General features: G+C 44.7%; 1 protein-coding gene across 1 annotated transcript in view; it reads right to left on the bottom strand.

Moving 5' to 3' along the window:
- Positions 1–27,932, bottom strand: part of SEMA3D (semaphorin 3D) — a 206,216-nt gene that overhangs the window by 65,967 nt on the left and 112,317 nt on the right. The window contains exons 7-8 of the mRNA XM_083183086.1: positions 22,211–22,339; positions 21,279–21,421 (exon numbers count right to left, since the gene is read on the bottom strand). Coding sequence (XP_083039212.1) covers positions 21,279–21,421; positions 22,211–22,339 — 272 coding nt within the window. The remainder of the gene's footprint in view (positions 1–21,278; positions 21,422–22,210; positions 22,340–27,932) is intronic.

Below are 27,932 nucleotides of genomic sequence, written 5' to 3' on the forward strand. Positions count from 1 at the left end.
CATTTTCGCCCAGCTCGACAGACACTCGATAGACGGAACTCAATGTTCCGTCTGTCGAGTGTCGAAAAATGGGCGTGTCAGCGAAAACAAACGCGGATTGTTGAAAAACAGCTGTAAATTCAATAATCCGTGGCCGTTTCCAACTAAATAAATCTGACTTGTTTGAAAGTCGGATCTGTTCTGTAGGAATCTGCCTTCAATGCGGTCAGAAATGGAATAGGAGGCAGCAGCTATTTCCCCTGTCGGAAATAGTGGCCAAGATTGAATTAACCCCCTTAATGTTTCATCTATCACAGCTTGCAGAGAGATAAAATTGTGAGAGATAAAATATCAACCAATCAGCTCATACCTGTCATATTGCAAAATGCAGCCTGTAAATTGTAAGGCAAAAGATGATTGTCTGGTATTTTATCTTTCACTCTTTTATCTCTCACCCTGCTATTTTCACTATTTTCAAAGACGTATCCCACAGAAGAAGGTATCAGATTTCAGAGTGACAATGCAATAGTTGATTATCTTAACTTCCAAAACTAATCATTTACACTATTCAAATCTTATATACATTATGCTGTGAGAAATCTTTTTTTGCAGGGCTTAAGAATAAACATTCAGCTGAATATCCACTTAGAAATTCCAGACTCCATAGCAGACATTGTAAAGCTATTGTTAGGATCTCCTGTGCCACGCTGTCTGGCGAGACACCACGTGACACTGGCTGGAAGGAGATAGTGACAGGACCAGGGCAGCCTCGCCAACCTGACTCCGTTGTACTCAGATGGAGTTGACGTGTGTGTGCGGGGTGCTAGGCTTCACCAATAATAGCCGCGTTCGTGGGAGCCCGTTAGTCAGGCTCCCACCTCGATGCCACCTGGTCTTATGTTAGGACAACACACACGCCAAGGCCAGTGATGAACAAGGGGAAACCTACCTACAAACAAAGAGGCGAGGACCACCCTGCCCTGCGGAGAGGGGTGGCAGTGGATAGCACTCTAAACAGGAACCCGCTGTGCTAATGCTTAACAGGTGTAACCATACACAGTATGCTGACACACTAAGAACTGCTGACGGGTGTAACAATACACGATATGCTGACACACTAAGAACTGCTGACAGGTGTAACAATACACTATACGCTGACACAATAAGCAAATGATTAGTACGGAGACAAAGAGGGGGAATCTTCCCAACTTATCTGGAACCGAGGGATATCAATATCTGGAGAAGGAATCCCACAAAGACCAACAGGAGCTGCAGGGACCGGGAGACGGATAAAGGACGACACACGGACACCGGGAGGACAGGAGACTGGATGGAGGACACAGCTGGGAATCAATGACAGGATGCAGGATGACTGGACACAGGAACCAGGAGCAGTGGGTAAGCAGGAACCAGGAACACTTGAGACCCTGAGGTGCAAAAGCTATAACCGGCATGGGACTGAACAACCAGAGGGTTTATATAGAGAGCACAATGTGGTGCTGATTACACATAGCCTGAAGGTGTGCACTGCAGGCTAGGAGCCTAATCAAGACACCTGAGTCCAGAACACACAGTACTGGAAGTGAGCTGCAATGGCCCAGGCTGACCACTGGATGCCACCAGCGAGTAAACACACACACACAGGCTGGGATAAACCCAGGGAGCAGAATCCAGGGAGAACATGAAACTACACACAGAATATGTGAATCTGCGCATAACACAGATCCGCTGGAGGCGGATCCTAACAGTACCCCCCCCTTGAAGAGGGGTCAAGGGACCCCAATACCAGGTTCTCCACTACATAGAGAATACCAAACCCTGGAATGGGGGTATCAACCAACAAACAGGAACAAGCTGTGACTGCAGCTTGTAACACTGCCCCCCTCTCAAAGGTGGCCTTCGGACACCACAAGACCAGACAAACAGATATGACAAACAGGACAAGCAAAAGGTCAGTGCATATACTTCTTTTTCCTTCTCTTAGAATGTTTGGTACGAGAAGATGTCCCTGGTCTTAAACAGGCTTCTTCATAAACCATAGGGCCTGTATACACCGGATACCCATCAATCTCAGACACAAATTCTGAGTCTGAATCTGAGAAAGCATCAAACCTGGATACCAGCGCTCTAGGTGGTAATAATTCAGGAAGACCTTTGTAAGAGGGAGACAAAAAGGCACACCCAGCGGAAATAGCTATGGGCTGGGCCTTTTGCACTGACTGGCTCGAGTGCTTCACTGGGATAGTGGCACCATTGACCTCACATGAGAACCTTGAGGCTGTGACTTTAGGGACCCCCTTAGAGGTTATGGCCTTCAGCATCTCCTGTAGCTCCAAGACCAGTGAGAGCCCCCCTGAAACAGTGGCCTTAGGAACCTCGGCAGAGGCAGTGACTAACTGTGGCTGTGGGCCCCCACTTGGGGCTACCAACTGTGGCTGTGGGCCCCCACTTGGGGCTACCAACTGTGGCTGTGGGCCCCCACTTGGGGCTACCAACTGAGGCTGTGGGCCCCCACTTGGGGCTACCAACTGAGGCTGTGGGCCCCCACTTGGGGCTACCAACTGAGGCTGTGGGCCCCCACTTGGGGCTACCAACTGAGGCTGTGGGCCCCCACTTGGGGCTACCAACTGAGGCTGTGGGCCCCCACTTGGGGCTACCAACTGAGGCTGTGGGCCCCCACTTGGGGCTACCAACTGAGGCTGTGGGCCCTCACTTGGGGCTACCAACTGAGGCTGTGGGCCCTCACTTGGGGCTACAAACTGTGACTGTGGGCCCCCACTTGGGGCTACAAACTGTGGCTGTGGGCCCCCACTTGGGGCTACAAACTGAGGCTGTGGGCCCCCACTTGGGGCTACAAACTGAGGCTGTGGGCCCCCACTTGGGGCTACCAACTGAGGCTGTGGGCCCCCACTTGGCGCTACCAACTGAGGCTGTGGGCCCCCACTTGGCGCTACCAACTGAGGCTGTGGGCCCCCACTTGGGGCTACCAACTGAGGCTTCGGGCCCCCACTTGGGGCTACCAACTGTGGCTGTGGGCCCCCACTTGGGGCTACCAACTGTGGCTTCGGGCCCCCACTTGGGGCTACAAACTGTGACTGTGGGCCCCCACTTGGGGCTACAAACTGAGGCTTCGGGCCCCCACTTGGGGCTGCGGCCTCCGGGCCCCCACTCGGGGCTGCGGCCTCCGGGCCCCCGGCATCTGACCGGCTAGGCGGGCCCCCGGCGTCAGACCGGCTCACCGGGCCCCCGGCATCAGACCAACTCGGCGGGCCCCCGGCGTCAGACCGGTTCTCCGGGCCCCCGGCATCAGACCGGCTCACCGGGCCTCCGGCATCAGACCAACTCGGCGGGCCCCCGGCATCTGACCGACTCGGCGGGCCCCCGGCATCTGACTGACTCGGCGGGCCCCCGGCATCTGACTGACTCGGCGGGCCCCCGGCATCTGACTGACTCGGCGGGCCCCCGGCATCTGACTGACTCGGCGGGCCCCCGGCATCTGACTGACTCGGCGGGCCCCCGGCATCTGACTGACTCGGCGGGCCCCCGGCATCTGAGTCAATCACCTGGGTTTTCCCTTTAAGGGTTTGCAACTCTGACTCCCTGGTCATCAAAACATCAGCACTGGAACCAGTAGAAAAAGGCAGAGTGCTTTTACTGGGAGACTCGGCAGAGAGCTCCTCTGCCACAGTGGAGACAGGCTTAGATCTGACAACCTGCTCAGACCTGGCCAGAGGAGATACCCTGTCGGCACCACCGGAATTACGCAAGCCACACGTCTGCAAGAAGTGGCCAGAATCTCCACAATATAAGCATAGATTAAGGTTTCTACGCCGCTGACGCTCCTCTAACGGAAGCTTCGGCCGTAGATAACTTCTATGCTTTACCTGACCCTCTGGGTCTGAGGACTTGCTGCCTAATACTTCCCTAGGCAGGGCCTCATTAGGGGCTGAACGAACCCCAGTGACCTCTGGGAGGATCAGAAAAATATCAGTGATGAGTCTTTGCAGCTGCAGAAGAGACTGCTGCAAAATCTCCCACTGCCCAGGTTTTACGGCATTGAATGCCAAATTTAGAGCCGCTAATGACTCTTGCATGGCCTGCATGATATGGCCATGCAAGTTTATACACCAGCAAGAAAAAAAACTGACACAAGAAAAAGCTGACACGGGCAAAAAGCTGACACGGGCAAAAAACTGACACGGCTTGAAATCTCTGGACTGAGAGGGCAGAACCCAGCTCCAGAGTGCTGTATGGCCGGTTATAATGTTAGGATCTCCTGTGCCACGCTGTCTGGTGAGACACCACGTGACACTGGCTGGAAGGAGATAGTGACAGGACCAGGGCAGCCTCGCCAACCTGACTCCGTTGTACTCAGATGGAGTTGACGTGTGTGTGCGGGGTGCTAGGCTTCACCAATAATAGCCGCGTTCGTGGGAGCCCGTTAGTCAGGCTCCCACCTCGATGCCACCTGGTCTTATGTTAGGACAACACACACGCCAAGGCCAGTGATGAACAAGGGGAAACCTACCTACAAACAAAGAGGCGAGGACCACCCTGCCCTGCGGAGAGGGGTGCCAGTGGATAGCACTCTAAACAGGAACCCGCTGTGCTAATGCTTAACAGGTGTAACCATACACAGTATGCTGACACACTAAGAACTGCTGACGGGTGTAACAATACACGATATGCTGACACACTAAGAACTGCTGACAGGTGTAACAATACACTATACGCTGACACAATAAGCAAATGATTAGTACGGAGACAAAGAGGGGGAATCTTCCCAACTTATCTGGAACCGAGGGATATCAATATCTGGAGAAGGAATCCCACAAAGACCAACAGGAGCTGCAGGGACCGGGAGACGGATAAAGGACGACACACGGACACCGGGAGGACAGGAGACTGGATGGAGGACACAGCTGGGAATCAATGACAGGATGCAGGATGACTGGACACAGGAACCAGGAGCAGTGGGTAAGCAGGAACCAGGAACACTTGAGACCCTGAGGTGCAAAAGCTATAACCGGCATGGGACTGAACAACCAGAGGGTTTATATAGAGAGCACAATGTGGTGCTGATTACACATAGCCTGAAGGTGTGCACTGCAGGCTAGGAGCCTAATCAAGACACCTGAGTCCAGAACACACAGTACTGGAAGTGAGCTGCAATGGCCCAGGCTGACCACTGGATGCCACCAGCGAGTAAACACACACACACAGGCTGGGATAAACCCAGGGAGCAGAATCCAGGGAGAACATGAAACTACACACAGAATATGTGAATCTGCGCATAACACAGATCCGCTGGAGGCGGATCCTAACAGCTATGTTTGCTGATTGCTACTTACAGAGTGACTTATGCCCGGTACACACCAGGACAATGGTGCTTGTGAGCAGGTCGTCACAGGAACGTACAATTCGCTCACAAGCTGACGGCACCGTCGACCCGCCGCCGACACGCCGCGAAAATGCCACTGATGTGATCGCGATCCGATCATGACCCCCACCCACTGCAATGGTCGGTTCTGAGATCCTACCTGCAGCAGGTAGGATTTTAGAAAAGACAGACCGACCCGCAGGGCCGCGCATGGGATGATCAGGATCGCATCAAAAGGACAGCGAAATGTCCCAAAACATGGCCAATTTACATACAATCGGTCGAGATTGTATCTAAATTGACTCGTTTTGGGTCATATCATCCTGGTGTGTACCCAGCATTAGTTGTCATTCAGGGATCTTATACGTGATGTATGTCATTTGTTGAAGCAATGTTTTTTTTTTTTTTTTTCAAGATGTGTGCCATTACTATGGGGGTTATTCTAGTTCATTCTTTCTGACAAAATCCTTCTTAGATGGACAAAACCATGTGCACTGCAGGGGGGGGGGCAGATGTAACATGTGCAGATAGAATTAGATTTGGGTGAGTTATTTTGTTTCTGTGCAGGGGAAATACTGGCTGCTTTATTTTACACTGCAATATAGATCTCACTTTGAAGAAAAACCCCACCCAAATCTAATTCTCTCTGCACAAGTTACATCTGCCCCACCCGCAGTGCACATGGTTTTGTCCATCTAAGAAGGATTTTGTCAGAAAGAATGAACTAGAATAAACCCCTATGTCTCTCAGTTTTAAAGTGCAAACATTCTATTACTTTTTTCTGTAGATGCTGTTTGTAGTGACGCACACAGGGAGAGGGGAAAACCCCCTCTTATGGGTGACATCATCTCACTGGCAAGTGGCTGCAGTGCACAATCGGAGCTGCTCATTTTCTTTTAAGCCCAGTTTTCACAATAATTTGTCTAAAGTATTTGCTTGTCTGTGTCTCATTATCCAAACAATATTATGGCCAAAAATCAAGCTGTGCAAATGTTTTTTTCTAAAACTGTATTTAATGGTCCCAAAAGGGAAATTAATTCCTCCACTTCCTTCCAAAAAATGTTAATGTTCATATCATTATCATTAAATCCTCCACAAAGTTACCTTCTAGGGACAAAGGGCACCATACTCACCAAATACTTTCACCATAGACATCTCCCACCACCCAGGTGCAGACATGTGTATGTTTCCAGAATCACTTCAGTTTTATTTCTAGAATAATTTGGAGATCTTTCTACCTCCTTTAATTTGAAATTTTGAAAAACCTGATGACTCTTTAAAACATTTACTTTATGTGTACTCTCAGTAATTTCCTCTCTTGAATATTGCCTCTGTATTTCCTCCTCCACTATGATCATAAATAAGCCTAGTTGCAACTAGTTGCACAGCAAAAGCATTCATCTTTCCACTTGGGGATAAACCTATTATTTAGGAGGTGTCTTGCAGGTATGATTTGTTTTTTCCTTAATCCCTTTGGTACAATTCCAACTGTAATATAAGCCTCCAGACAAATATAACATTTTCTACTTAAAAGTTGTAACACCAATTTTATGATTTTGAAATAACTGGTCTAATTCACATGAAAGTTTATTTTGCTCCCCCTTCTTTCACAATTTAATTGTGAAAGCATTTCTAATTGAACATTCCGATTGAGTAGACACCCCACGACTATTTGTATTTAAGTTATTAAATGAATACAGTGCATGTTTTATAGGCCTGATTCTGTGTTGGGAATAAAGTAAGAAATAGCAGTATGGACGGCCACTGACCATCAATGGTTTAATGACAGTTCGAATAGTTGTAATCCCCCCCCATACAGTGCTGCACTGTGTATGAGAGGTGTGGGTGGTGCAGGACTGCTGACTGACAGCTGAGCCTGAAGAGTCAGTTATGAAGTGAGGCAGCATCCTGGCCACTTTATGTGACACACATACAGTGTGTGATGGTAAGTGAATGAATTTCCTCATATGCAGATACAGCCACATTCAGTTTTAATGGAAAAGTCACAAAAAAGAAGCACAAATACACAAATATAAGGGCTGGCTAATGTGATAGGAGGCTAGATATGCACGGGGTTCTGTAAAGCGGATTGAGGGCTCTTGATCGGACGCATGTAGTCAGATGTCTAAAGATAACAAAAGTTAGATGCAAGTGTTAGATTGACCGGGGCATGATCAACAGTTACTAGGTTGACAAGTCTTTATGTTGTTTTTTGGTGCCTATGTTAACATACAGTAGAAGTGTACAGTGTCCCCTCGCATGGCGAGCGCACTATTATAATCCAACTCTGTGCCCACTTGGATGGTTAAGTATGAACCAAGTTGGTCTAAAGCAAGAAATCATGAAAAACTCATGTCAGTCACGTTCCTGTCGATCTAATGCTTGCATTCAACTTTTGTTACGGTCAACTTTCTTTAGACGTCTAACTAGAGGCATTCAACCACGTGATTGTCGATCTAGACCCGTTGATATGTCGAGCAGATATGCAGGGACACCTCTGATCCTGTTTTCTTAAGCAGAATGGCTCATGGGCCAGTGCTCTGTTATTGGTCACCAAGCTAAAATGTGTCAGTCAAAATGTGAATAAATAAATCAATGCAAATATGTGAAATTCAGTAACGTGAAAATTAAAATGTGAGAAAATATAGCAAATCCTATTAAAAAGACATTAAGGAATTCCTTTTAAACATTACCGGACATCATTTGCAGATTAGCTCTCTATTACAGAGTAAAGGCCCAAACACGCTATAAGATTATCTATCCAATCTGGTTGGTTGGAATGAATATCTGGAAATTTTTGGGAACAAATTACAATGAACCATTTGCTCCCAAAAGATGGAAAATGGACAAAAGCTGTCATCAACATAAATTGAGTAAACCAATTTGTCTGACTGACTTTTTTTGCTTTGTTTTCCATGTTTAGAGGCAAATAGTCAATTGTAATTTGCTCCCAAAAAATGTCCAGATTTTCATTCCCAACAGCCAGATTGTAAAGATAATCTTATAGTATGTATGGGCCTTAAGGGGTAAATTTGCGAAGATTGGAGTTCTGTTGAAAATGGGATGTTGCCCATAGCATCCAGTCAGATTATATCTATAATCTTCTAAAAGGGGCTAAATAAAGACGAAGTAGAAACTGATTGGTTTCTATGGGCAACATTCCATCTTCAATAGAACTCCTAATCTTAGTAAATGTTCCCTATAACAGTGGGCAGCAGCAATCTTTGCAGCCCTAAATTGTGATTTGTTCATATCTTTTCTGGGGTAATTTCCCTCTACTGTCTTGCCTCACTTAGCTTATGGTGAAGTCCTCTGGCAATGATTGGTTCTATACGTAGGAAGCACTTTGCTGTTGGGAATCTTGGAGGTCCCTGAATCCATTAATGCTCTATTGGAGCATTTTGAAAAGCATTGTGCTTGAAGGTTCAAATGCATGATAAAGTGTTTTCCTTGACTGTTTTTTATTATGTGTTTTACTGCATCTTTCTCAGATTGGTTATGGTACAAAGGTTATGAAATATTCAATGATTGTTTATATCTTACTCCTTAAGTTCTGTGATTCATTACCGCTGCGTTTCTACATGTGTGGTAATGCTAAAATGTAATTCTCATTTGTGTGAAATCATCCATCACCTAAGTGTGCACACCCCCTTTAAATAAGTCATCCTGAACTGTTTTAGGTTGCAGTATATGGGCCTGCTACTATTCCATTCTCTGTAATAATGTGTAACGTCTGCAGAAATCAAACTAATTCAGGAATTTCCTTTACAAATATTTGCGTTATACAGTACAATCTATGTCCATGCTTCTATATAGTATTTTTTGTCTTCATGATTGATAGAGTTAATAGAAGAAAATAGATGGCAATAACAGTGGGAAGAAATGAATGTTCTGCAGGTTTTACACATTGCTTTACAAAAAATATGCACAATATCAAAGAATTCTGCTGTATAACTTAAATAATAAATAGTTAACAATCATTATTAAGCAAACATAAGAACGAATAGTATTAACATAGGATTGCGTGAGAACGCCATACATTTGCTAAATGGAAATTGCTACAAATTTTTTTTTCCCCATAAACCCTTTAAGAGAGATTCATTATGGAAGTGTGGAAAGGTCTACACTGGAGGTGGTGACTGGAAACGACTTAATGGAAACTGAAAGGTGCTCAGCATAGAACTGCCAGCACCAAGCATTTATAGACCTGGCAAAGGGTAGACACGGTGTTGTTTGCCAGGTCTTTACAATTTCCTGAAAGTCTGATGTTTAACGTTCTTGCTAACACCTGCACTGTGTAATCACGCAACAAGCATTTAAATATTTGCATGTGGGCATATCAAGGGTTAATTTGTGCTCCACCAACAAATAAGTTGTTTTAAAGAAAAAATATTAATTATTTAAGTATTTTTAGCTACAATGACTGAACCCCTATCATCTCTACTTTATTCCTTATTTAACCCTAACTAGGGGGGTTATTTTGGTTTACTCTTTCTGACAAATTCCTTCTTAGATGGACTAAACCATGTGCACTGCAGGGGGGCAGATGTAAAATGTGAAGAGAGAATTAGATTTGGGTGAGTTATTTTGTTTCTGTGCAGGGTAAATATTGGCTGCATTATTTTTACTGCAATATAGATCTCACTTTGAAGTAAAACCCCACCCAAACTCTCTGCACAAGTAACATCTGCCCCACCTGCAGCGCACATGGTTTTGTCCATCTAAGAAGGAATTTGTCAGAAGGAGTGAACCAGAATAAGGCCCTAGGTCCCAGACCATCAAAATGACGGAACATAATAACAGTAATGTTAGCCCTGGAAGCTGGACGCAGCCAAACAGAGCAACATTTGAATTGCTCTATCGTGTGCCATCTAGCGGTCGCCGGCATGCAAAACACTTGCATTCCTACCACAGAGGTGAGGAGCACAGATAGCCTTTTATTACACAGATGGAGCGCCTCTCAGCCATCGTCGGGGCTTGCCAAAATGCCCCGCTCCATCTGAATGGGATGCGCGAGTGTCCCACATGCACGCATTTCCCAGTTTCTGAGCAGCAGGGGACATAATCCCTGCCCATCTCCGATTCAGGGAGATGGGCAGGGTTAGGGAGGGAGCGGGGAGGTGGGGGCGAGCGGCGGGGACCAGCAGTGAGGCGGCGGGTAGCTCCGTTGTAAGGGGACGTGCACGCGGTTGGTGATCAGACCGCCAGTCCCCCACTAGATGGAGGGCGCTCCATCTGTATATGATGACTGGATGTGGCTTTATACGATATATGCTCAGTTGTGAGCATACTGAATTTGATGGATAGCGGGTGCTGGAAAATCAGTCCAGGCTGAGACTTTTCTTTGCGAAGGCAGGAGAAATTATTCAATGGTGAGCAACCATTGAATGATTATCCTCCTTGTAACCACATGTGAGGGGATTTGTTATCCCGAGGCGATTCAGGCAGTGGGGGGGTTGCAGGAGGTCGGCGGGAAATCGATCTGAATCAGGCCCTTAGATTTGGGATGAGCAGACACATTTTATATAAATCATAAAGTAATGGATAAACTCAAGTTAATAAAAGATGCTAGGATAAGCCCATAACGCCGGCTGTCTTGTCAGCAGTATATACTTTGGCGGCTGGTAGTGCCTACATAAACTGGAACATGGAACAATGTTGCGTCTGTTCCCTGTAAGTACCAAATAAAATATTGGCATTCAATGTGTATTTAATTACATTGGCTCATAAGTCAGATTTCAATGCAGCTAATGTTTAACTATGGAAATAAGATGGAAGAGAGAGACCATTGTGTAAATGTATGTTTGTGGTTTTCTAGATCATATCTATATCTTCCTAAAGCCATCTGTAAACGCCTATTTTAGGGAATTTTGTTGTGGTCATGATTCCGTTGTAAGGCTATACCGGAGTGCTTGCAGAGCCTCTTATCATCAGCATGCTCAGTCAGGGCTTATCTGGGAGATCCCAGCACATGTTACAAATGTATTTTTCTAAGTAATTATGGAGCAATGCAGTCTGAAAACCAGTTGAAAACTACCACAAGATGTACAGTACATTTGGTAAATAATGGAACCACAATAAAGCTTTCATAATAACATGGTTCTAAGAACACAGATAGGAAGTATAACATTACACTTGGTCAAACACTAGCTTAATCAATTTACAGCAAGCTAAATGGGAGCAAATGTCTGACCAGTTGTCATGGCATAGACAATCAATCCGTAAGTGTCCATCGGTACATCTAGCCTGCAACGTCAGGCCTTACAGGAAAGATTCCTGGTAGGCCAGTGGACCCGTGAGGTTTTTAAGATGTGACCCTTCCCAGACTAGTGGCACCAACACTCTCCTGTCTTCCACACAAACATCCTTTTCTGGTTCACAGAGCACAGTAGCCGACACTGCAAATACCGGTACTTGTTTCCTAGCACGGCGCCCATCGGATCGCATACCATAAGGCATACGATGGTATGCAATGCACGGCGATGTTACGTGATGGCAGCCAATGTTATACAAGTTTAAATTGTATACCATTGCATTGTATGCCATTGTATGCCATATACAATGGTATATGATTTAAAATTGTATAAGCACCCTAATGGGTGTTTTCAATGTTAAATGTGCCCCCTATAAGATAATTAATTGTAATAGCACCGTAATGGGTGCTTACAATGTTAAAAGCACCCCCACGCCACCCTCACTATCAACGCCAACCCGAAGCGTGGCGAGCGCAGCGAGCCCACGAGGGGTGGCGGTACGCGTCCTCCGACCTTTTCATAGCCCCACTATCCATGTGGCGAGCGCAGCGAGCCACCGAGCCCGAAGCCTGGCGAGCGCATATCATTTGCAAATATTGTATACTTGCAAGTAAATGAATCTTGATAGAAGGAATTAGTTATTCAACAAGTACAGTGGATCCTTGGGGTGATGTAAGTCATGTAAGTCATTTTATGACACGCCTCTCAGATGTAGCAGTGCACAACCATGCTTATAGGTGTCACCTTCACAATCTCCCTGAAAATATTTTTCAAAAGTAGAAAAGTATGAAAACACCACAGTGCTGTGCAGTAAAATGTAACATGTTTATAATGTATAATTCAAGTGCACTAAGATAGAGTCTGGAACCTGATTCCTACAGGAGGGGATGTTCCCATAGGCAGTATTGCACACCATGAAGGGTCAGACTGGGGTACAGGGGAGACACCCGACAAACCCCAACTCTAGGGATCAGGTTCCAGAAAGTGCGCTTTAATTGTACATGGGTGTTAAAAGAGAGGAGAGGACCAGTGTGCAGCCTCCTCTTCTCTGACGGCAAGTAGACTTTGGCATTATGCACGCCGTGTTCCTGAGGACTTATCCAGTGCACATGCGCAAATCAGTCAGAAATGGTCGTTATGGCCATTTTACAAGTGATTTGTGCCTTCAGTGCCGAGATGCCTCTGAGGGACTATAATATACAGTATGGATGCAGTTTGTGCCCTGGAACCAGGGGCCAGTGTGCACAATGCACACTGCACTCATTATAGAAATGCCTAAGACATTATACATATGTTACATTATGTACAGGTCAATGGTATATTTTTACAGTGCATTGCTAAAGAAAGAAGTGGTCACCAGAAATGGCGTTTCTAACAGTACAGTGGATATTTATATTCTGGACCCATTGCTGCTAATTATAATTGCTGTTTTTCTACCTTGCATTGCTGTTAATAACTAATTGACTGCAGTTAACCTTTTACACTGACTGAACTGAAGGGCAGAACTACCACGGGCAATGGAGTCCAAGCCCTGAAGAGACACCTGCATGTACAGCACCCACCAACCATTGTCACATAGCTTCAGCCCTGCCAATTCATTCTAGGCTCTGGTCACTGTTGAATGCTATCTATATTATTCTGTAAGATATATATATATATATATATATATATATATATAAACTTATATACTGTATTTGCTGGCGTATAAGACTACTTTTTTCCCCTGAAAAACATGCCTCCAAGTGGGAGGGTCGTCTTATACGCCGGGTGCACTTATATAGCAAACTCTATATTTTGAGTGGAAATGTTGGGGGGGTCGTCTTATACGCCCAGTCGTCTTATACGCCGGCAAATACGATATATATATATATATATATATATATATATATTTATATATGTGATAAACTTATGCCTCTGGACACAGTTAATGAATCTTTGTGAAATACTAATTTATTTCTGTAAAACAGGTTTGTCTAGAACATATGAACATACGTAGAATCATTATCTGCTTGAAATCCATATGTCAATACTTCATATTTAGAGACATAGTGGTCGATTTAGTTTTTATTGCACCTGATCTCCCATCTAAAGTGACTGGCAATTGCAGGGGGTGATATTCAATTGTTGGGATTTTTTGGCACTGATCGCACTGAAACAGGTTAGGTTTAGGTGCGTGAAATAGCTAAACCCAAGCAAAGTGGTAGGCGCATCACCCAAGTGCTGTGTGCCCAAATGGGTAATTTTTGCACATATTTAGGGCGGTATTCAATGTCAGCTGCTATTTCCAACAGGGAAATAGAAGCCGTCGCTTACTTAATGCTGTAATTTCTGACAGCATTGAAGGCGGCTTTCGACAAAACAGATCTGACTTTAAAACAAGTTTGATCTGTTTTGTCGGAAACGGCCATGGATTGTCGAGATCACAGCCGTTTTTCGACAATCCACAGCCATTTTCACAGACAAGCCCCATTTTCGCCACTCAACAAGTGAACAGGCAAAACTATTGATTTTTTTAAAAGTTCTTTCTTTACAGTTCAATTATATTTGGACTGTAAGACATCTTGGGCTTTGTACTTTCTGCCTGTGTATGCTTCTACTGCTTCACTAAAGCAACCATTTTGTTACTCAAACCTGCGCAGTGTTACAAAAAGCATATGCAACAAATTAACATCAGGTATTAAAATGAAATACTTCAATTATTGCGCGCTGTGATGGAGACATACTGTTCTAGAAGGTAATATGTTGTAAAACGTCCCACATTTCAACGGTGAAAGCAACAGATGTTTGTCTCTAGGCAAATTATCCTAAGATTTCTATAATTTTCGAGGCCTGAAACCAAATAGGAAGCAGACTATACTAGGCAACAGCTGTCCCCTTAGGGAAAGGATCAGAAGGAAAGAAATTGGACCAGTGCTTACTGGTACAGACATCTATATGTTATAATATTAAGGGTAATTCCAAAAGCCTGAAATGTATCAGCAACTGTGTCTTCAATCTTTGCGGCTGTTAATCTTTCAGTTACAGGCAGCAGAAAATTATAGCGGTTAGTTAGAGAATGTTCCTTCTGTATTTACATGTAAATGGCTCTGGCAAGATTATGTTTCATTTGCAAACTGGAATCCCAATAAAACATGTACTAACATAAAAGCACATTTACTGTTATAACAGGAATTTTCTTACTATTCATTGTTACTGTATATATTGCATATTTTGTATACTTTGTTTGCTGTAAAATATGGACTCCTTCATTTATACTCTAAAATGTTCCACTACACCTTTAACACCCAATTTACTACGTTTAAGGGATAATTTCACAATTACTGGATATTGCACCAGAATTTACCATTGTTTGGGTCCTTCCTAAATCCAAGCCAGAGCACAGAGCATATGAGTTTACCACAAGGTATGTATTTGGATTGTACTCTCTGCTCTGTTAATAGTTTACTTGAACTGGAATGCTCTAGTAAATCGGGGGGCTGGAAGGATGGGCAAGTCTCCCACATCCCCCACCTTTCCTTGGGTGACCAAGGGGCATGTTACAAACACCAGTGGGCTGACCAAGGGGGATCACATTCACAATGAATCATGTAATCGTAGTCCCACCACCCGCTGCATGCCTGTCTTTATGGTGCTGTATAGCAGGGGCAGAGTCACGATAACATGATCAGCCCACCCTCCCAATGTGCATGCCTCCTATACACTGACCAGGTCTCCCTCTCCCACTGGAGAGGGGGAAAAGTCAGTAAGTATGACCAATGAGAACAACTCATTTTCATCAGGTCCCAGAAAATGCAGACATTGCCCGGCCATTAGGAGGGAGGGCTGCTGACGTCAGCAGCGGCCTTCTTCTCCTCACAGCCTTCACAGCACGGACTGTCTTGAATTACTCGGTTGCTGCAAAAAGGGGAAAATCCATTGGATGGTGAGTGATTACAAATGTGTTTCCCCCTGTGTGCACGCTGCAAACATTTTTGCAGCCATGCACAGGTGCGGGAAAACACTGTGTCAGGATGAAGTTTACCTGATTGCTGGGTTCTGAGTATTTGTAAGCCAGCGATCAGGTCTGAATCAGGCCCGCTGTGACAAGGATCACATTGTGTGTGTGTGTTCTATTTATATATATATATCTATATATTTATATGTGCAATGATGTAATTGCAATAAACCCTTTTTTTCTTCACCTACTACCGTGTGCTGGCTCCAATCCTTTCTGCGAGGGGGTAAGTGCTTTCTATTAACCACATTATGTGCCTGGCACCGGAACAGTTTTATCTTTAACCAGAGTGCCAACCTGAGAACCCAACTGTCTACATATCCACTTTAACGGGAGTGTGCACCTGTCTTATTTTCCTTTCTAAACCTATACAAGTGGACCAGAGGTTCTTCACACATTGCACTTGCTTGCGCAGATACTGTGTATCTGCTGGAACTCGTTGTTCTATCTTCAACACTGTCCTTTTACAAATGTCGCAAGCCGGTAATTGTGACACTGCGGGATTCTTACAATTCAGCACCACTGATGCTGCCAGGATACTCTTCACGGACACAGATGACCTGGCCTTTCACAAGGACACTCCAGAGGAAGTATATGGAGATTTGCTCAAACTAAGGAAACGCGAAGTGGAACTGTTGCTGCATGGACAGACTTTATCCCAGTACTATAAGGAGGCACTTATCCCCCGTGGTTTCAGGCTCTACAACCAGCCAACTTTGGGAAGGCACAATAATGATTTTTGTACCAAATGGTGCAATATACTAAATAAATGCTCCCAGGACCTGATGCTGCTTGTCATCGAACAGACTGGAATTGACCTGAACACTATCAAGACAGAGATTGCTGAAGTACTGAGTTCGGAGCCATACAGCATGCTCAAACGACCTGAGTGTGACCTGCTGCAGAAATTGGACAAAGAGATCGAATCCTTCAAAGATAACTTGCTGAAATTTAAGAAGCACAAGTACAAACAAGTCAAGCAAGACTACAAAGAGAGCAGAGTTTACCCCTGGTTTTCCAGGATTGAACCACGAAGGTTCCGACAGCAGCAACGCAGAGGCACAGGGCGAAGAGCCCCTACACACTATACAGATATTGACACGCAATCACAAACTTCGGCCAGTGATTCAGAAACAGCTGCTCCAGATCAACAGCCCCCTAACTACCTATCCCGAGGGGAAAGAAACAGAAGACTGCCAAAAAACCTCTATTACCCACCCGCAGAGGTGGGAGAAAGAGGCGGAAGAAGAAAACCCCCCAAATAGAGTGTGGCACAGTCGTCTTCAATCTGTCCAGCCATAATCTGTCCACAGCTGAATCCACGCTGCTTAACCGCGGTCTTTCCTTTGTCCCCACCCTCACGCAGGACTTATTCAAGTGGCAAGTCGACATGTTCCGCTTGGGCAGACAATTGCGCCTAAGGGATCATTTCTTGAAACACCCATCTCCCACTGAAGTGACTGACACGTCTGCACAGCGCAGACCAGCCCTCAAATGCAGGAGCTCTTTTGACCCACCTTCTCTCAACCCCACTATAAGCACATTTTCCAGGGTATTAAAAAGAGATACCAACTCATTTATTGGTAGGCAGAAAATCTCCTACCACAATATATCTAAAGAAGAGAAAATGGCCATCAAAACCCTGTCGGCTGATGCGGATCTAATAATCAGGCCAGCCGATAAAGGGGGAGGCATTGTACTGCTTAATCGAAGCTACTATGTTGCAGAAGCCACATCACAACTGTCAGACACAACCTGTTATGAACAGTTGGACTCTGACCCGACCTGGAAATTCAAGAAGCTCATTGATGGGATCATTCAGCTTGGCAAAGTGAATCTATTCATCAATGAAGAAACTGCCAGATTCCTGACTCAACCGCATCCTCGGATACCCTTCCTCTACACTCTCCCAAAGGTGCATAAGTCCCTCTCTACCCCACCGGGAAGGCCGATAATATCGGCGAGAGGGTCCTTATGCCAGCCTCTGTCCCAATTAGTGGACTTCTATTTACAACCAGTCATGAAGGCCACCACAAGCTTCATTGCTGATACCAGTGACTTTCTCCGCAAGGTACAAGCACTCAACCATGTCCCTGAGGGGTCCTTGCTCGTGACACTAGATGTCACAAGCCTCTATACTAATATCCCCCATGCTTTGGGGTTAGCAGCATGCCGACAAGCCATACTTAACAATGACAGATATGATGGGCCACCGGCTGAGTTTTTACTGCTCCTGATTGAAACTATCTTGACCAAGAACTATTTCCTTTTTGAGGGGCGTTTCTTCCTCCAGCGCCAAGGGACCGCCATGGGGTCTAATATGGTACCAAGTTATGCCAACCTGGTCATGGCGGCCTATGAGGAGGAGCACATAATCGGAAACCCAGCCTACAGTGGAGACATTGTCATGTATGTGAGGTACATTGACGACCTGTTCCTGATCTGGACAGGGGGTGAAGAGAAGCTCTTGAGTTTCATCCAATACCTGAATTCTATACCCGGGACCATCAGGTTCACCACCAGTCTCAGCCAAAAGCTCATCAACTATCTAGATGTCACTGTGATGCTGCATGAAGGACACCTCAGTACAAAGATTTATTCCAAAGAATCGGACAAAAACACATTGCTACTAGCCTCCAGCTTCCATCCTGAGCCACTCAAGCGAGGTCTGCCTTACTCGCAACTCCTACGGGTGGTGCGCATCACATCTGACCCTGATACTATGAAGCAAGCCTTGGAAACTATGAAGAACAAGTTTCTGGAGAGGGGCTATCATGCCGCTGAGGTCAAAGAAGCAATGGAGAGGGTATCCCTACTCAACAGAGAGGACTTGCTTTGCACTACTGCCACGGCTTCCACAGATAAATCACCCAGATTGAATTTTGTCAGCACATATACAGTGGCATCGAAACACATCCGAGAGAAAATTAATGAACACTGGCACTTGGTAGCCAGTGACCCCATATTATCAAAAGAGCTCAGCCTGCCCCCGAGATTTGCATATTGTAGAGGCCCTAACCTCAGGGATATGCTGGTCAAGACTGCCACAAACCCCACCGTATCTTCCAAATTTAATTGGCTTAAACTAAAGAAGGGTACGTTCAAGTGTGGCAGCTGTGTGAACTGTCAGTTCCTGCTTACTGGGACAAAATTCACCAATCCCTCAGATGGGGAGACCTTCAATATTAAATACCGCCTGGACTGTAACAGCAAATTTGTTATATATGCTCTGCAGTGTCCCTGCAAATTGGTCTATGTGGGCAAGACCACCCGCATGCTTAAAGAGAGGCTGAACCAACATAGATCGTCCATAAAGAAGAGTACCAGTCCAGATGTGATACACAGTGATTTGAAGAACTTACCTGTTGCGAGACACTTTCTCAATAAATCCCATAAAGTCACGGATCTGAAATGTACTATACTAGACCACATCCCTCCCCTCAAATATGGCGGGGACAGGGAAAGGATGTTACTCCAGCGGGAGCTCTCGTGGATTTTCAGACTGAACTGCCTTGCACCCTTGGGTCTCAATGAAGACTTTAAAATGGGTTGTTTCCTGTGACTTATGATTCCCTTTATTTTATTTTATATGTCTTTCCTGTATTGCTGTGATGGTTCTTGCTAACTCTGGGCACAGCTGAGTGCTCAGGGATCAGATGTATGCGCTGCCGTGCGCTTTTCTACCTACTATGATGTGCTGATGTGTTATTTGCGGTACTTTTTTCCCCAATTTATGGTACAGGTGTTGACACCGCCGCGTGTCGTCAGTTTTGAGGCAATATATACAATAGAGGTGTTAACACCGCTATGTGTCGTCAGTTTATTTCAACATGTGTTTTTTGCTTTAACACATGGCTATGTGCAACAATGTCGTCAGTTTTGAGGCATTATATACAATAGAGGTGTTGACACCGCTGTGTGTCGTCAGTTTATTTCAATATGTGTTTTTTGCTTTAACACATGGCTATGTGCACAATTAACGACCCTGCCGTTTGTTTGACACTGTACATCCATGCTTCCCTGTATTATGCTATACCCTGGGGTCAACCAGCCTGACACATGGACACAACATGATACGCTACTATCCACTTGATATGACAGCGCCAGCGCAGCATCTATGATCTTCCCCTTACGGCCCGCAGCATCACCCTTCCCCTCTCCTTCAGCAACAATGAGCGCCCAGCGGCTCAGCTGTACAAGTAGTGACCGCAGCCGCATCGCACACATGATGCGCATGGAACCCCAGAGACAGCCGCATCTAGGCTGATTATGCTCTGGAGTTTCCCATTCAGTTGCATCACAGAGCCCCTCCCCCGCTTTCCCAGCTGTCACTCAATGGAGATGACGAGCCAGGTCAGTGGAGGTCTGGTTGACCTCATTTACATGTTTTTTGGCGCAATTTTATGGTATATATGTTTGCTCTGCTGCAGTGTGCTTCACCTCTGATGAAAACTGCTCACATGCAGTTGAAACGGCTGTCAGGTCGGCAGCTGTCTCTTTGTGCAATGATGTAATTGCAATAAACCCTTTTTTTCTTCACCTACTACCGTGTGCTGGCTCCAATCCTTTCTGCGAGGGGGTAAGTGCTTTCTAGATATAGATATATATATGCACACACACACACACACACACACAGTATTTATATATTGAGTATTGTAAAAAAGCTATACTGTATTAAATACTTATTTTTATTTGTTCTCGTTGGCTTTGACAGAGTATATTGCCTAGCTACTATGTATAATAGAGCCACAATGTATGGCAAAAGATGTTGAGGTGTCATTATTTTTCCTAACACCAGCTCTTGTTTCATCCAGTGTATCAATCCTTTTTATTTTATCCATTCCAATTATGGCAATCATGTGTACTGTTTATCTAATAACCACTATATTTTACATTTATTTTGTAACGGTTTTGCACTTAAATCTTTTTTTCCGTGTGTTATTTTTTATACAAGTATTAACACATTTACAGCTCTGATGTGTTTGTGTATTTATTCATTATTTATCATGTTTTCAGTGCCTCCATACAAGAATACATTAAGGATTATTAGGCCATTTATCTTTTTCTATCTTTATATGTTTTTTGCACGTGTGGAGGTGCATGCCACCATAAGAACTGACATCACAAAAATGATCTCCAGTACAAACATTAAATTGTTTCTATGTACTCTGTCGAGCACTGGATGTATCACAAACAGAACAAGCCATGATAAAGGCTCATCCAGCGATAAAGTGTCAACACTCCCTACGGTGCAATCTCTTAAAGCTGCGTCAGCCTGCAGTGACAGGGAAAGTGTATTGAAAATTTTAATGAGTATTTACCCTACATCTAATATGCCAGAGAGCTATTCATGGCTGTGACAGAAATGACACTGTATACACAGTATTAAACAAGGCTTTTGTGTCAAAAGGATTAAAACACAGCCAAACATAATTTTATGAATTGCTAAACATGTTAATGCAATATCTTGCTGTTGTCATTAACTGTGTAGTATTTGCGTAGCCAAAATCTATTTAAACTTGGAGGATTAATTTAGTAATGCTCAGATAACCTATTGTAATTCTTATATACAATATGTTTTCACACAATTGAATTTTCAAAGCATCAGTTGCTTGAGGTCATTTGTATTATATAGGGTAACATAAACCTGTCCTACTTTAAGCATTCTCACCTTACAGACTCTTCCAACCCGAGAAAATATAGTTTTTTCAGAAGCACTGCCTTCTGGGGATGCTTCCCGAAAGAAGAAGTAAATCTTGTCATCGTCCGGATTGTAAGTGTCTGGGATGGAATATGCACCAAAGAATTTTGCACCTGCAATAAGAATACAGATAATGATTTTGTTCAAACTTTGATTTTTAACTTTCATTTTCTGGTTTTGCATTATTTTGCAAAATATAGATAGATAAACAAAAACATTACTTTCTATTATGGGAGATGGTGTTGGAGATGACCAATCACACAACATTCCCAGAGAACCCAAACATTGACACTGGATCCCGACTGATGGATCTCATCCAATTCAACCAACCTTCAAAATAGTTTATGGAAGCTGTTTTATAGTGCCTTTATGAATATATATCTAATCTAAATGTATCTAAATGCTTGGACAGTGTACTGATCTGCTAAACCCATTGCAAATGTTTTGGGAGGACTCCTGAAGTCTCCTTTTCCCTCTCTACTAAATATTTAAAGGTCCATTGCATGTGTAGATAAAACCAAACCCCTGTTTTAATGCATTTTTGCCCTACCAGTGTATGGACAGAAGAGACTGAATATCAAGGACTACTAGATTCCCTCAGCATTAGCTCTAGGACCCTTAGCCAAATATATAGCAAACTCACGCTCCCTGCACTAAAGCTAAGGGGCATATTTACTAAAACTTCCAAAAACACAAGGGGTAGATTTATTAAGCTTGGCGAAGTGATAAAGTATAATCTGTATTTTGGCTGCTGTGCGCAACACCATCACTTGTTCGCTTTAGTAAATGTACCTTAAGAGTCAGCTCACACAGGTATTTATTAATTTAAATATTGTATGTTATGCTAAATATGTTAATCTTATACATTAGTTCAGTAAAATATGTCCAGATGAAATTCTCACCATTTAACCAATAATGATCGGAGATATCCGTCCTGATGAAATGATGGTCATAAGGAGGTCCAAGGGAACGCGTAAATGTTGTTTCCTTGCCAAGGAAATCTGAAGCAGTCCCAGAAAAGAGATACTCATCTAAAAATAAGTAATCAAAAGAGCCATTTAAGGACATGATAGTTTGCATATGGTCAGTGGCATTTCTACCACTATGGAGACCTGAGGGTTTATGTACTAAGATGAGAGTTCTATTGAAGGTAGGATGTTGCCCATAGCAACCAATCAGAATCTACTTATTTATTTAGCACCGTATAGAGGATAATAGATATAATCTGATTGGTTGCCCATAGCAACATCTCATCTTCAATAGAACACCCATCTTAGTAAATAAACCCCCTGGCGTGGCGATCTACACAGAGTGAATAAAAAAAAATGGTACACAGCCTCACAGTTAGGGGCTGTGGCCTCATTGTAGGAAGCATGTATTCACACTCCAAAGCCCCATTTTATCACTGGAGATGCAGGTTGTCCCCAGATACTAGTTTGAATGCAGTGCTGGCTTCTTACACAGTGACAGGAGTCAGGTGCTGCATGTAATGTTACAGCAACCATCTTCTGTCACTAAAGAGGAGGCAGCACTCCTCTTTGGTGGGCGACACCCAGTGCAGACCACACTCTGCCCAACCCCCTTGTGACACCACTGCATATGATTTAACAAATTAATCAAACAATGTATTCAATCAGTGCTCCCAATAGGCCCAGGTAATATTTTGAGTGTTTGGCCTAATTGCAGGAGGCGTGGCCATGTTCCCAGTGGCGGAACTGCGAGAGGAAATGGAGTCGCTTGCCGCCGGGCTTTTTGTCTTAAGGGGGCGCTTCTCCATTGCCTCCCACTGGCCGCCGATCCATCCCCGCAGTTGAAAATATTTATTTGTCATCAGACGGAGGAGCTGTGTCATGCCAGCTGCCTCCTTGTATTCATTTTCACACAGACAGTGTGAGTCGGCAGCCGGCTGACACCAGGGGGAGCTCCTCCAAGGCTGAGAGCTGTCCCGGACTGTGGAGACGACTTTTGCTCCATTATGGGGAGATCGCTGCAGCCTGCAGGTAGGCACTGCAGCGCTGTTGCTGCACTGTGTGTGGCACATGTGGGGTGGGGGTATTAAATGTTGGCAGCAATAGGATGTTTAAGCATTTTTGTGTGGAGTGTTTGTGTGTATTTTTTTTTTTTAGAATGTTGTTTTTGTTTAATTAATATAGGTGTGTGTGTGTGTATTTTTAAGTAAAAGTTGTGTGTATGTGTGTGCATCTGAGTGAAAAAGGCATGTGTGTGTGAGCATCTGTGTGAATAAGGCATGTGTGTGTGAGCATCTGTGTGAATAAGGCATGTGTGTGAGCATCTGTGTGAATAAGGCATGTGTGTGTGAGCATCTGTGTGAATAAGGTGTTTGTGTGTGAGCATCTGTGTGAATAAGGCATGTGTGTGTGAGCATCTGTGTGAATAAGGTGTTTGTGTGTGCATTTAATTATGGTTGTATGCACGCATCTGTATGAGAGGTGTTTATGTGTGTGCATGCATGAGTGAGAGGTGTGTATGTGGGCGTCTGAGTGAGAGGTGTGAATGTGCGTGCGCACATCTAAGTAAGTGGTGTTTATGTAGGCATCTGAGTAAGAGGTGTGTATGTGGGCATCTGAGTGAGAGGTGTGAATGTGCGTGCGCACGTCTTAGTGAGTGGTGTGTATGTGGGCATCTGAGTGAGAGGTGTGTATGTGGGCGTCTGAGTGAGAGGTGTGAATGTGCGTGCGCACATCTTAGTAAGTGGTGTGTATGTGGGCATCTGAGTGAGAGGTGTGTATGTGGGCATCTGAGGGGTGAATTTATGAAGCTTGGAGAAGTGTTATCTATCCCCATAAAGAACGTTGCAAGGTGCAAGGTGATAATGGTTCAGCCAATCAGCTCTTACCTGTCAATTTACATATTGTAGCTGATTGGCTGAACCATTATCACCTTGCTCATAACGTTCTTTATGGGGATAGATAAGTGAGAGGTGTGAATGTGTGTGCGCACGTCTTAGTGAGTGGTGTGTATGTGGGCATCTGAGTGAGAGGTGTGTATGTGGCCAGAGTGACACAAGATGCTTCCCTACTAACTAGGCTCCTGAGAAGCCACCGGGACCCTGCAGCGTCTGGCAGTGCTGGACATTGCGAAAGCCACTTGGAGGTCCCGCTAGTCATAAAACATCATTGACTGTAGCAGTTGTGCCAGTGGGATTGTTTTTGAAACCATGTGGTAATTATGTCCACAGCTGACGGATGATTTGGTATGGGTGCTATGCTATACCCCTACTTTTTATGAATGATCATTACTCTTTTTAAAGAATAAAAATGGTAATATGAAGTGCCCCCTCTGTTCCATATATATATATATATATATATAGGTGGGGGGGGGGGGGGCGCCAGCATTTATCATGCCTCCGGGCGACTGGGGCAAACTTACGCCACTGCATGTTCCCATTGAGAACAAATATAGAGCACTACCTTCACAGAAACATCAGCCTGTCTGCAGCACAGCATACTACAGCATGTGCTGTGCTGACAACATGAGAACTCATGCTGCTGCTTGCTGAAAAGGCGCAAAGTGGGGTGCAGCGGACTGAGGCCCCCTACGGGCCTATCTACTTAGTACCTGCCATGAATATATGGAGCCATACATTTTTACAAGTCACATCTAGCTTTGTTTCATTACTTATTACGTTATTTAAATAGTGCATACTGAACTTATTCTGCAATGCTTTACAATAATTGTAAATAAATGGCACGGCCTAATGCGTATTCGCCGGTCTCCGGGAAAATGGTAAAATAATGGCAAGCATATGCCATATTTACTACTGCGCCATGCTGCATTGCAAAATGATATCTGTGACATTGCCGTTGCCGACATGGGACTCCGGAGAGATAAGCCTTGAAGAAATAGGAGCCGCTTGGACCGCACACACTGCACCCATTATATACATGCCACTGACATTTGCCTATTTGCATCTTTCCTACCTAACAGTATGTTCTTGGATTGTGGGAGAAAACTGGGGCAACAGAAAGAAACCACGCAAGCACAGGGAAAATACAAATAAGCTCCACAGAGTCAGGGTCATGGTGAGTATTGAACCCATTGCTGTAAGGCAGCGATGCTAACCATTAAGCCATCACTGCTGCCCAAGTTTTACTGTAAATAAATTGGGAAATGTTTTATTGGTACTTGTTCCTATCACGGCCACAATCGTATGGATCGTGTACCTTTAAGTTAAGGTACACGATCCATACGATGGACCCGATTTCCTTTGAAATCAGGTCCATTTTGCCGGCTAGGAGACAATATCGGGGGCATCGCGTCGGTCGGGACCATTAACAATGGTCCCGACGCGACCGACGCGATGCCCCCGATTTCCCCATAGGCTTCAATGTTAAAAAATATTTTAACATTGAAATCTTGTCGGGAAAGGTAAAATATCGGGGGCATCGCGTCGGTCGGGACCATTAACATTGGTCCCGACGCGATGCCCCCGATTTTTCCATAGGCTTCAATGTTAAAATATTTTTTAACATTGAAATCTTGAAAAAATGTGAAAAATGTGAAATGGGCCAATATGACCCATTTCACATTATAGATGTCCCCGTCGTCACCCCACGATAGACGCCAACCCGAAGCGTGGCGAGCGCAGCGAGCCCGCGAGGGGCGGCGGTGCGCGTCCTCCGACCTTTTCATTCCCCTACTATCCACGTCGGCGTGGAGTTGAGAATAGAATAGTGTGGCGAGCGCAGCGAGCCACCGTGCCCGAAGCGTGGCGAGCGCAGCGAGCCCCGCGAGGGGCCGCGTATACCTGTGAAGTTATACGCGTCCCCTCGCCACGCTTCGGGCTCGCTGCGCTCGCCACACTATTCTATTCTCAACTCCACGCCGACGTGGATAGTAGGGGAATGAAAAGGTCGGAGGACGCGCAACGCCGCCCCTCGCGGGCTCGCTGCGCTCGCCACGCTTCGGGTTGGCGTCTATCGTGGGGTGGGGTGTACGCCGTGACATTTGGGGGGGTTGGGAATATTTTACATTGAATTCAATGTAATATCGGGTCCCAGGGACCCGATTTACATTTCATTAAAAAAAAAAAATCGGGTCCAAAATCGGTCGGTCGCGTCGATCGCATCGCATGCGACCAAATCGCATGTGATGCGATCGACCCGATTTTTCCGACACGACCACCCGATGTAAATCGGTTTGGCCGTGCTAGGAAACAAGTACCGTTTTATTTAAAATTAGTTTATTTGTTTTAAAAAACCATGTTTTGTTTGCACTTAATACTAAATACTTTTGTCTAATTAAACAGTAAACTAAAACCAATTGGCCATTGGCCATGAAATTGCTAAAGCTGAAGTCGAAAACACAAATTCGATCTGTGAAAACTATTCACCTCAGATTAAATTTTAGAACCTCATCCCTGTGACAACATTATGCAGCTTAAACGTATCAATTGTCAACTATAAAAAAGAGAACGTCACAATGAATAGTTGATTGTGTTTGTGTTAGCCACATCACAGACACTGGGTAGTCTTTGACAACTCTTTGTTGACATGGAGTTTTCAGTGCTTCTGCCTGTTATAAAATGTATATGTCCGGAGCAGATATTTGTAGACAGTGCAGTCTGCAGCATCTTTCATCTCCTTACTTTGTCAACGGAACTTACAGCATAACATACTGGTTTTGTATTTCACACATTTACAGTATTACAGGTTTTTTCTTACATAGGGATGTACAGCAAAAAAAAACTGAAAAATTATTTTCATGTAAATATTTTTCTTAAAATGTAAAAGCTAAATTATAATTCATTTATAAATATAATTTAATGAAAACATATTCATGTCATATTGAGTTTTTGTGTATGAAATGTAAATATGTTTGAATAAAACTGTAGTTCTTTACTGTAAAATATGCAACTTCATGCATTGAAGTATATGGAATGTCTGAATGGATTGAAAGCACAACAAAAATAAAAATTTAATCAAAGGTTTATGCATGTGATTTCAGAATTAAGAAGCAGATGTGTCTTTTGTCTTTGGTAACTCACCACTAGCAACAACATTTTTACATATTGAAATAAACATACATTTGTGCTATATTCAAAGCCAGATTAAGGGGGGATGCAGGGCATATTGTACCCTGGGCCCCCATTTGTCAGAGCCCCCCCCCCCCCCCGACCAGACACTGACATCACTAGATGTCCCTTTAATGACCAGGGACGCCAAGAGTTACATTTTTGAGGTGTAGCCTAATCGCGGGAGGTGTGGCCAACTTCCGCAATTAGGCCATGCCCCCAAAATGTTTAGGTGGGGTGAAAAAACACTAAAGGAGGAAGTGGTTTGGTTGCCCGCCCCCCCCCCCCCCCCCCCACACACACACACCTATAGCATGAGCCTGCTGTCAGCACAGCACATGCTATAGGTGTGTGCTGCTGCCTGGGAGGGACAGAGGGGAAAGGGGTGTCAGACTAGGGCCCCCACCAGGCCCCTCCAGCAAACCCAAGCCCAGGTAATTAGTAACCCACCACCCCACCCCCTCTTGGCGGCCCTGCTTATGACGCAGCAAAACCAGGCAGTCAGAATGCGAGCAGGGCAGTGGGCAGTGCAGGCAGAAACACAGAAGTATCAGGGGTACTTGTGTATTTTGGCGGCGCCCATCGCATCG

Source organism: Crinia signifera, chromosome 4 (assembly GCF_055691185.1).
Source record: "Crinia signifera chromosome 4, ASM5569118v1, whole genome shotgun sequence".
Taxonomy (NCBI): Eukaryota; Metazoa; Chordata; class Amphibia; order Anura; family Myobatrachidae; genus Crinia; species Crinia signifera.